This window comes from Fistularia commersonii, chromosome 14 (assembly GCF_037954325.1).
Source record: "Fistularia commersonii isolate RoL2024-O1a breed Wild chromosome 14, RoL_Fcom_v1.0, whole genome shotgun sequence".
NCBI lineage: Eukaryota > Metazoa > Chordata > Actinopteri > Syngnathiformes > Fistulariidae > Fistularia > Fistularia commersonii.
The window spans coordinates 9,109,525-9,121,213 of record NC_141297.1 but is presented as its reverse complement, the minus strand read 5'-3'; the positions used below and the strand labels follow the sequence as shown (position 1 = coordinate 9,121,213).

Below are 11,689 nucleotides of genomic sequence, written 5' to 3'. Positions count from 1 at the left end.
ATACAATAACTTACTCTCTCATTCACACACCGGGGCAGTTTAGGGTCAAATGAACCTGCTGCATGTTTTTGAACTGGGTGGGTGGAGACCGGAGAACCCGGAGGAAACCTACGCAGACATGGGGAGGATATGGAAACTCCACACAGAAAAGAGCAATCAAACCATGGTCCACCATGCTGTGCGGCGGAAGCACTTACCCCGGCGCCTAAATTCACTATAATCATCACTTGATTTCACACTTGATGTGGCTCAAAATTACCCTGAGATGTTTTTGCTGTTTCTGTCATTAGAAGACTTCTCAGTTCTGAATCCACAACTGTACAGTGCTAGTTCTCCTTCCCAACGGTCTCCATCAACCCCAAGACAGACGCTCTGTGCTCAATCATGCCCCACTTGGTTTGCACCTGAATATTTGTCCTCTTTTCTGGAAAACAGATGCAAAATTCACTACAGAAGAAAGAGTCCTACTTTCATCACAACCTTATGACCTTTTATCCGGCCTCTAGATGAAAATGTGGGCCTGTAAATTTCACTTGCAGAAAAAACTGTCATTATCAAATCCCCCCCTCACCCGAAGAAATATCAGCTTCATATACCATCTTGTTGTTCACTGCTCTCAGGGGTTTCGAGAGATCGCTCTCGCCATCAATATCGCACTGGCCACCCCATGCCTGAAATCACTACATAATTTCAACAATATTACCAAACATTACTCATGACTTTTTATTAGAGTGGAATTGGACTTGTTAGTAACTCTCCTGACATCTCACTCAGCCAGAGACTTAAAGCTTTCTTCCAGCGTTTGTTGCTAAACCAAGTTGAAAATAATTACAGTTTACAAAAAAAATAGATGCGTTTTAGAACCCCAACCTAAAGGGCAGCTCTTTGTTCTGAGGTGGCGACATGACATGTTTTTCAAGATTAAGGATAGACATTTTAAAAAAGCGCTTTCTCTCTCTTTCTCCCTGTCACAAAGTGGTTCACTCTGCTTCCAGTTTGTTTCACTCAAAGAACCTAAAGGGAGGTTTCACTTCAGAGGAGAAAAGCTTTGCATCTGATAAGGCATGTACTGTGGCAGGAGAAAGTAGGAAACATACCTTTGATCTCCGATCATCTGGTATCGCAAGAATACAGTGAAATGACACGGCATGAATAAACATTCATAACCTTAACATGAATACAACTTTGATTATTACCCTATCCGTGAGTGTTTTCTCTGGCGATTCCTTTCAAATGTATCATCAGGGAGGGTTGCTTAACTGTGAAAACAAAAAACTCTGGGCCTCTTTCTGACACTATCAAACTACATCTACATCATATTTATTGTTCTAATCCAGAGAGTGCTCGTGGCGGAAATGAGATCCTGTGCATTTAAATTCTTGATCGTCCTCATCCTGCTTTGCAGAAGTGTTTCTCTGTCATTTGGGGGAAGGCTCATTACTTGAGTTGACTTCTTTCTTTCCTCCTTTTTAGTTTTTATTTTGGGCAGGGGTAAATTGAGATGGGAAATGGGGAAAGTGTGTGTCAAATGTGTTTTTCTGTGCTGTGTTTACTAAAATGGGGCCGATATCCACAATATATTTTGTGAACCAGCAGAGCACGAATGTGGCTGTTTATTGAAAAAACGTGAAAATGGCCTGATGGTATATAAACCTGGAAATGGGAGTTTGATGAGGAATTACCGGCATTTGTTGCCCGTCTGCATGTTTTTAGACCGTTGGGGGAAAACCGGAGAACCTTGAAATAATACATACAGACATAAGGAAAACACGCAAATTCCTCACAGTCACAGACAGGTCCCCTGCTGGGATCAAACCGGAGTTGCCTTGCTTTGAGGCAGAAGCGTTAATTACTGGACCAGTATATTTCATATTATATTCAATTTCAACACAGATTAATCTGCTACAAATTGCATGATTTTTTCATCTGCTACAGGAAGTTGCTCAAATTGACTGAAATAGTATTGTCAAAGTACATCATTTGATGCAGCGGGTTGGGAAAGCGTACTTGTCTCCAGGTTTCATTTTTTTACCAAACTATATTGCACAAGATGCTGTGTTTCATTATAAACATGTCGACAATTTTCACTGAGCTGCTTTATTTTAAATAGAATTCCTCTGAATTTAATTACACCAAATGAAATTCAAACAAATACTTAGTGGACTGAATCAAGCTGAAATGACTGCTGGTTTGGTATATTTTATGTACAACAGCATCAGTACTTCAAGAGAAAAATAGTCTTGGAAGCTTTTGAAAGATATATTGGGTATAAGTATATGATATGCAAAAGCTTGTGAGTCTGTGGGGTTTAATTAATTGATGTGATCAGAGATGTACATGTAGGAGCTTTTAGGAAGCAAGTGACAGCGGCATCACTCTTCATGTGAACAGACAGTCAAGGGCTGGCAAGGGTGTATTTTTGTTTCATCTATGTGCACTTTAGTTGCAGGGTTTCAGTTTCCATACTCTCTTCCTCTCACTTGCTCTATGTAGGGCAGCCCATGGATCAGCTGACATCCCCATCTTCCCACATGCCCACACAATCTTGTTAAAGCATGCAGTTAATCTGAAGAGGAAAAGGACTCTCTTCACAAGCAAGCGGCTCTTTCATCAATTGTATTGCCTACATCACGTTGTCACACAAATGTTGGATTGTGCCCGAACTCAGGTGCTGAGAAGAAGCCGTGCCTCCACATTGGCTATGTGATGTCATATTCTTGGGAGTGACTGTGAGGATTGGATATATTCAAGCACTTTCAAAATACAAGCAGCCTCCCGTTTCTGGTGGAATTAAAACATTGGTGTAGACCATCTGCTATTCCATTATCTTCTTTGTCTTAAAGTTGGCTGATACATCAATAAGTTCGACCTAGCGAACAGGAAAGAGGCGTACACTCCAGAAAACCCTCTGAATGCAGCCTGCAGTCATCGATTCTTATACTTTGTAAATCACACAAAACAAAAGAAGGGACACAGTCTCCTCTCTGGCCCCCCTTTCCCTTTCATGGAGAACTTATTGAAAACAAAGTTTTCCACCTCATTCAAAATATCAGTAGCAATGCTATACCAAGTGCCAAGTGAAGAGCACCAATTTGCTCCTTGTAGCACACCAAAGGCCTCTGATTGGATCACTCCTTACTGCCGATGCGGTTCTTCTCTCCCAACTTATCCAATGTAGTGTCAGAGACACGGGGCAAGAGTGTCGTCAATGAGTGCGTGAGGGCTGCATCCCAGTCGTCATTTGACTGGAGAGGTATTGCCTGAACTGAGAGGTGATTGTGCTCTAACCATTTGTATGGACACTGAAGTGGCTCAAAGCCCTTTAGGCCCCCCGGCCTCAGCTCAAACACTTATCTGTTCTTGTAGACTCTCAAAGCTTCTTTCTCTTTTACAGGCTGTGGAGGATTCTCTTCGAAGCGCCTTCTACCCCTCTAAGGACAAACACAGAGAGCAAATCATGTTGAACTTGAAACTCCCACGTATTCACAATTGAGCTTCTCCAGACAAAATTTAAAAAAAGTGCACCCGGCTCTGAAACAGTCGTCTATAGGCTGATTGTACTCAAAAGGAAAATTAACCTTGAAAATGTAGCAAACCACTCTACTCTCCTCCTACTTGTTCCCGACTAAAATTTCTCTAGATATCTGAGAATTGATTATACATACCCATACCCTGAAATGAATTTGTCACGCGAATCTCTTCACTTGGGTCTTTACTGGGAAACCCAGTGGCAGATTTTCATATCAAAACACTCAAGTTTAATGACGCCAATGTGCCACAGTCTTGCAGTCTCGGTTTTATTTTCACATATCTGCCGTGCATGTTCTAGACAAATAAACACAGTAGACTGTGTTTATGTGTCGCTTTGGTTGACTTGGCAACACTGCCATCTCATGGTGATCAGAATAAGAAAACCGTGCAATAGCTCTCCCATGCATCTTTATTAAAAAAAAAAATTGTTAACGTGATTGCCATTTTGTACTGGTTCAGTTTATACGCTTTCATCAAAGCCGTCGTCATCTTCATATCATGGTAACACATGAGAAAGAACACAACATATTTTATCAAAAGTTATTTGTGATTAAAAGGAAACATGTTGATATGATTTACATAGCATTGCTAGTTCACGCACATGTGAAATTAAAAGCTACTGGATGCATTTTCTTCATAGGAGGAATCCCTATTTGATGGAAATCCTGTTTTTTGTTATTTTTTTTCCAAAGATTTTTATCAAACAAGCTACATGAATTCCCTCATCTTTTCAGTGGGGACCTCCTCTTCTCTCTTGTGGTCTATTTCTAGTCCCTGAGCACCCCAGAGAGCTGAGAATTTCTCTGAACCAAGTTAAATGCGAGAGACGGCAGATAGATCCCGTTTTACTCTTGCTGTGTAAAATCCCTCCCCCGCATGGGCTCAGGTCAAGCCTCGTAGCATTTTAAGCCTTTCTATAGCTGGACACATTTCTCAACCCGCTCCCTCTCTGCATCTGTATGACAGGTCCGGTCTGCACGATGTTCCTTGCTGTCCACATGCTCCTGATTTTCCTTCTTTTCGTTGCCTCTGTGGGTTCCGCACCGGGACACCAGGGCAGCATATTTTTCAAGCTCCAGGTCCCCTACCTGCTGATCACACTGCACAACAACAATTCGATAGAGCTCCAAGAGCACAATTACAATGTTCTTGCAGGTGAAGAAAATCATCAGCTGGTTGAGCACACGCTCTTGCACCATGAGATAAAGTCGGTAAATAAGAAATGGGCCGTCTTGGAGTCCCACTGTGAGAAGCAAACTCCAGACTTCACTGGAACAGCAGTAGACCAAAGAGGAGGGGGCGGTGGGACAACAGAGGAGACTTCCTGCTCCCCTCCGAGGTGGCTCACATTTTAGGGGCCGAGTCTGGGTGAGCACCAGAGGGAACTGCATGAGTGCCCAAGAGAAGAGGGTCAAGCCAGTGATGACAACGACAGAGTTAGTTTTGACCTCAGGTTCTCTGAATGTGTCGAAGATGTCCAGAATGTCGGCCCCCAGTCCCACGTAGACCATGAGGAGCTGGGAGAGCTGGTCGCGGGACATGTCCCCCTTAGGCATTAGCCAGCGACCCAGAACTAACACTATAAGCATAGTCTGCTCTAGGCCAACCACCCAATTCTCTGGGTCCAGCTCCACAATGCCCTAGGTGAAGGAGACAGCGTTGCTTGTTCAAAGCACACAATGAAAGCATAAAACACACTTTGGTTTTATTGCAGTGATCCCTTGATTCTCTCGCTATTTCAAATTTTAGAACATATGTGCACAAAGGACATTCATAGCCATTACGCTGCAAAAAAAAAATATGTCTTTATTCTCAAGAGGTAACTGTTATAAAAGCCACTTAATTCTGATGTCTTGTGAGTCAGTGGTTTATTGTGTCAGGGTTCATCGAGTTTATCCTCACAACACCCCTTGACATTTCACAATGTTCCAGAAAACACTACGTCTTCACGTTTCAAAAGCTGCCACCCAGCCTCAAGCACAGCCACGGGCAAAAAAGTTCCTAAATCCTACATGAAAGAAACTGTACTAAAACCACCCCAGCAGGGGAGAGATCAGAGGTTTTTTTTTTTGTTTGTTTGTTTGTTTTTTTCTTTTTTAAACAAGAGTCTGTCTCTACTTGATTTCAATGTGACAGATTTCGTGCGAATAATATCTACCTCCTTGCTCGATTTAAAATCGTATCGGATATCAGGTGCTGCTCTAATGTGGCTGTGTGGAGGCTGAGGCAGGGAGGACAGTTTTGTGGTGGGATGCCTACCGCTGTGATTGGGATGTGAGCCAACAAATGCAGCTCAGGACCTGAGGAATTGTTGACGGGCAGCTTGGACTGCAGCAGGCTCAACTCCAGAAACCAAATGGATGGGATGACAGTACTGAGGTAAAGGAAAACCATGGGGGAGAACCTGAAAGAGTACCGCCAAAGGAGAGGGAGGGGTGGGTGGTTATTTTTAGATGCAAGCTTTCCATTTTTTTTTGCCACCAACTACACAAGAAAGAGGCCCCTGTTTTGTTTAGGTTTTTTTTTTTTTTTTTTTTTTGTTTTAGGTTGTTGTTTTTTTTTCTCTCCAAAAGAAGCGTCGAATTTCAGTAGCGCAATTATTCTCATCATAAATGCAAATCCCACTTGACAGTGCAAAGCCTTCTCCATGAGGAGAGAACTTCAAAGTAAGGCTCTGAGAGACAGAGAGAGGCCTGGAGAAAGCGTGCGTCTGTGAGTGTTCTATGTGAATGTGCTAGAGAGACACAGCATGGAGTTGAATTAGGTGTGCGACTAAATGCTTATGTCCTTTTGAAGCTTGCATAATGGAGGTCGACCTCAGTTTATCTTTACTCAAGACAAATACGCCACTCAAACACACACAAAAAAAACCTAGCCGGTCAGAGTTGACTTAAGTGAGGAGAGTAAATTTTCTGCCAGACAGGATGGAGGGGGCTGTGGCAGAGACATGATAGAAGGCTCAAAACATCAGCTCAGTGAAAGACACAGCAATAATGCTGTGGAGGAATAGATTTGTTTTTGATAGACAGCGAACGAGAGAAGGAGCTGCTGAGGAATGGCAGGGAATTTAGTGGCAGAGAATATTATGGGCCATATACAAGCTGCCTCTCAATGCCTTGGGCAGATGGATCATAAAGTTTTCACAGTTACAATTTCAGGAGTTTTATCCTCTGCTAAAAACTGTTGTTACAAGCAGGTTTTGCATTTTGTTTTGCATGTCTTCTATGTGAGAATCTGGGTAACTGCAAATCTATCCAATTACAATGTATATTATTGTCTAACCATCCCATAACACATTTAATCTTTAAAATGTTACCATTTCCACTCTGCGTTGAGGGTGCATTTCAGAGTGACAGCCATTTCCAAACCCAGCAGAGCCACACCCGCCAATAGCAGCCAGTACAGTGGTTCTTCTTTGACAGCCACCACACGCCACACAGTCACCACCCCGTGGACTGCGAACAGGAAGCGACTCAGCAACGCCAGCAGAATGTTCAGTAGACGACACATTCTTTACTTATACTAAACCTGCAAAGAAGGTCATTTTATTTAAGATGGTGAAAATACTCGGTTTAATTTTTGTCTAGCGGAGAGCAACACCGAAGTGATTCCTTCCTACAACCGACAAGACTGACATTAGAATTTAAGCGGAAAAAAAAAAAAAATTATTTGCTGCTTTGAGTGAAAGTTGCTTTTTAAATGATTTAATGTTATCCTTCAGGAAACAGTTCTGTTCAAACAGCATACATGACCTAAATTCTGTGTCCAAGAACTCAATCTTATTTAAAGAGTGAAATAAATTTTTCAGTTTATACCAGAAATGAAGCCTATTTTGGTCAAAGAAAAACAGTAAGGTATTTTTCCAAGCAATCTCTACTTGGATTTTTCTTCTAAACAAATTAGTTTGTATGCAGCAAATTGACTTGTCTGATGTTCCCTGAAAGACAAGTGAGTGACTCCATTGAATATCAAGGAAAATAATATTTCTGGAGCTGAATCAGAGTTTTGACAGATGTAATCCAAACTTTGAAAAAAAGTATCAAATCAAATTGAAATTCATTTATCAAGCTGCTTTCATGCAAAACTGCAATTCAAGCTTTGAAGTTAAATAAAACCACACCAATACAAAAAAACATTAAGGGAAATATACAGGGACCTATACATGTCACTAAAAAAATCTAAAACATAAATGGAACCACTGGAATAGTGCTAACCTGAAAATATATCTTTTAATATTACCTACTAAGATAGAGATTTCTGGGGCTCCCTTGGTAACCACTCGTAGATACTAATTGCTTCTTCCTTGAATTTCAAAAGAAAGTAGCGGTCTGAGTTGCCAAGTCAATTACCAAGGATACATTGATCTTTGGACCATGAGTGGTAATTACCTCTGAGCCGGCCCACTGACATGTTGAAAAAAATCTATAGAGCTCATAATAATAAGAAACCGAGTTGCTCTGGAGTGGACCGTATTGTTCACATATAGATTAACTGTACGTCGTAACTCACTACGCGTAACCATAATGAGAGCAGGAAAAACAACATGTCAGTGGATCAAGAGTTTGAGTCTGGGGTCTACAGTATATTTTCAACGAGCAGGGGATTTGAAATCTAAAAGTGTACCATTTTCTGGCAAAGATGTTCAAAAGAAGATAAATAATCCAAAGTAATAATTTCATGATATCACAGGAATTAATATAAATCTGTATCTTTTAAAAAAGGGGGGTAGCAATAAAAAAAAAAAAATGATGCTGAACATTTTAAAGAAAATGTCATTTAGATTCGAAAGAGAAAGTAACTGAAACTGATTGTTCTGAATTTGCCGGAATAAAGGGCTTTGCAGAGTACTAGCCATTACAATTTTCCAATTTAACTTCTGCACTGAACTTAATGTCCTCCAGTAAAATCCCTCATGCAGTGAAGAACGGACACATGCCAATGGCTGCTTCCATTTGACTAAGTTTTGTAGTGCATTTAAGGACCAAACAGAGTGATCAGCCACAGACAGGCAAAAGTTAACCAAAGCTGAAAAATCAAACAAAAAAAAAAAACATACTCACTATCTTACCAATGGCCTCGTCACCAATTGCTGGTGTACGATGGCAGTGCACAAGCAGCACTTGGTGTTAAATATAGAACAGGATTAGTGCCTGTGAGCTTTGGGGGAAATTCAAAATGAGCAGTGATTAGAAAGCAAAATTGGGAGGAACTGATCTGTAGTCAATATTTATAAAGGACTCTAGAAAGCTTTAAATTAAATTGCTTACGATTCTCGGTGGATATTTATGTCTTCATTAAGAGAGCGCCAATAAGATATCAATGTAAATGAACTACAAGTAACTATAAGTATGGTGGAAGGCCAATCACAAAAACAGGTCATCACAGTATGTTCTAGCAAAAAATACCACCTGGATTTATTAATCCCATATCAAAGAATGCAACGAGATATTGGCAGGCTACTCCATGAGAGCTTTTGTTAAACTGTGTCCTCATCATTATTTTTCAAATGATCCATAAAGCTTGAGCAAAATATTTGTTACCCCTTAAACTCTCTCTGAAAATTGTAATTATCTGTTTTTAAAATGGAATTAGACATTAATTCCTTGTATCTCCCAAACTGTTTTTTCTCTCTCAAAAGCCCTGGTTTTGTTGAAATGCCAATGCTTGAACAAAGCCTTGAAAGGGATCCATGCAATATGAATGGCGCAGTGGCATGCTGTACAAACCTACGGAGCAAATCAGACCTCACGCTGAGATCGCCTCAGATCGGTTTCTTCAGTGTATTTCCAAAAGGTCCTTTAAATCTGTGCTGCCAAAAGTTGCAAAATCAAAGCATTTAGAAGGAAAGACTCAGCCTGCATCTGCCCGATTTTCCCTTTTAAATGACAGGAGCCTCCTAAAATACAATTGATGACAAGGCATATCAGCCTTGAGAGTACTTCCCATTTGTGCATGCATATGTTCAGTAAGGACTGATTACACTTTAACTGCACTGGAGGAGAGTATCAGTGAACCATATTGTGTTTTACATGTGGGTGTCCCCATCCCCTCGGAACCCGATATGGCTTCCTGGCCCCTGCGCCTACATCTTCATTGTCATCTGTCATGATGTCATCTCTCCTGGTGTAGAACAAAGTTATCTCCCTGGGAGAAGCCGGCTTGTCACGCTTCCTGTCAAGGAAGCAACCAGTACTGCCCTTCTTTCAGCCATGTCTGCACTGTCTTCACACCGCTGGCTCTGATAACGGCCCTTGTGCCTGGTCAGGGGACGAGTATAAACACATCCAATCCATACCTTCCTGTGAGGATATTATGTCATCTAGCTACAGCAAAATAAGGATCCTAACTTGGAAAGAAAAATATACGAAAACTGTTCACCGAAGACAATGATAAAATGTATTATATGTTTCCTTAAAACTTTGAAAAATGTTTTAAAGCAATGAGACTATGGCAATCTGAAAGAAAATGGGTTGGGAACCAACAAAAGGATAGTGTAACACAGAGTATCAACAGCAGAGGAAAAAGTTGAGTGAGTTATCAGCCATGCTGAATAGCAGTTCGCCTCATCTTTCTCTACTCTTTGGGTAAAGCCAAGCATTCTTTGCTTTTGTGTGTGTGTGTGTGTGTGTGTGCGTGTGTGTGTGTGTTGGTTCGCTTGATATGAGTTTGAGGTCAGGACAACCTATGGTAGGCCTGTAAACAGGATTAATTTTTTTGATTTGCTGTAGTTTGCTGTGTTTATTTGCTGTCAATTACAAATAAATCCAAAAGTATTATCATGTGAGTTTAAACCATTTTTTGTCCTTCCTGGGTGCATACGCCTCACCACCTCAAGACCTTTTCTAAAAACTCCACAAGGTGTTGACTTTTTTAAGAGACTGATCTACTGTCAGTTGACTTCCAGTAGATACTGGAAGTCTTATGTTGATACAAATAACAGAGGCAATGCACAGTATAGCCTCTGTTATTTGTCTCAGTGTCATAGAAGGGATGAGCCTTTCATTCCCAATGCACTGAAACCTAGAATGATCAGACTCGGTTCTTTGGGAAAAGCCACTGAAGACTATCCCTCCAGATAGTTTTCCAGCGCTTTTATCACGGTCAAGTGGTCAGGCAATGCCTCATTTTCTTCTGCGAGTGTTTACCGGCATTACTGCTCCTCAATAAATTCTCAGCTGTGACATAAAAATGGTGCGGTGGCATGAAAAAGTGATATGACTCTCAAGTCTCAGCTCAAATGGCTCTGTGCCGTTGTACCTCTGCAAATAAGTCTGCATCTATATACACTGGATGCTTTATATCCCATAAGCTTTGTTTGGCTCCAGTCTGCTGAATGTGTTTGACTCACTCGCCTGGCTTCTTGAAATGTACAGATAACTGCAAAGCCACTGTTCTCACTACCTCTCACACCTTTCATATTCTTGGGGTTGTTTACAAAAGTCAAAATCATAAAACTTACAACAAAAAATACTAATCATAGATCAATGTACAAGGGCATTTGGGGGGGGGTTATCTGAATTTGTGCTCCAATGCGTAGTAATCTGCTGCAGATTGAGAGACTTGCAGTTTCAGGACTAAGAACCTAAGGACACATTTCACAGATCATGATTTTCCTTCATTCTTCTTTCATCACTGGTTGGCAATGCCTTGAGAAATAAAACTGCGCTGTGGAAATTTGATGTTCCAAAGAGTTGTGCGGTGAGCCACAAACTGTGGAAGTGGCTCCGGCTCAATCCGGGCACAACATCTGAGGTCTCTGTCCAGAACTGTCCAGCTGCTGAGAACCATAACTCGATCTCTATCTGCTTAACTGTCCTGTGTGATCACCATCTTATTTGACAGCATTCATGTGACTCAAGTCCTTCTGCTGCAAGATTCACAATATAATAGCATTCTTCAGCCATTTCCAGAGCCACCTTTAATTTGTTTTGTGTTTTTCACAAAACTATAAAATTGAGGATGTTAAGACTATGCAAACCAAGTATATCAGACCTACTGTTTTTTGAAGATGATACCACTTTTTAGATAGGAAATATTTTGTCTTTCAACTTGAATGTGGATTTGCAGCAAATTCGTATATCTGACATTAAAGTGGTTTGTAGAAGACCGGCATTTTAACATTAAGTGAACATATCTGTGTTCTCTGGAGGATTCATCT

The 11,689-nt window shown here is 41.0% G+C and overlaps 1 protein-coding gene across 2 annotated transcripts; it reads right to left on the bottom strand.

Moving 5' to 3' along the window:
* Positions 1 to 3,953: 3,953 nt before the first annotated feature.
* Positions 3,954 to 9,390, bottom strand: LOC147227213 (transmembrane protein 26). Of its 2 annotated transcripts, none has more exons than XM_086159539.1 (4): positions 9,258 to 9,390; positions 6,848 to 7,059; positions 5,791 to 5,935; positions 3,954 to 5,171 (listed from the first exon to the last, which is right to left on the bottom strand). In XM_086159539.1, the coding sequence occupies exons 2-4, from the start codon at positions 7,039 to 7,041 to the stop codon at positions 4,446 to 4,448; spliced, it is 1,065 nt and encodes a 354-aa protein (XP_086015665.1). In that variant the 5' UTR covers positions 7,042 to 7,059; positions 9,258 to 9,390; the 3' UTR covers positions 3,954 to 4,445. The 2 variants fall into 2 exon arrangements, with proteins under 2 accessions (XP_086015665.1, XP_086015666.1); XM_086159540.1 differs by having other exon boundaries at positions 6,848 to 6,986; positions 9,258 to 9,353.
* Between the last annotated feature and the right edge of the window lie 2,299 nt (positions 9,391 to 11,689).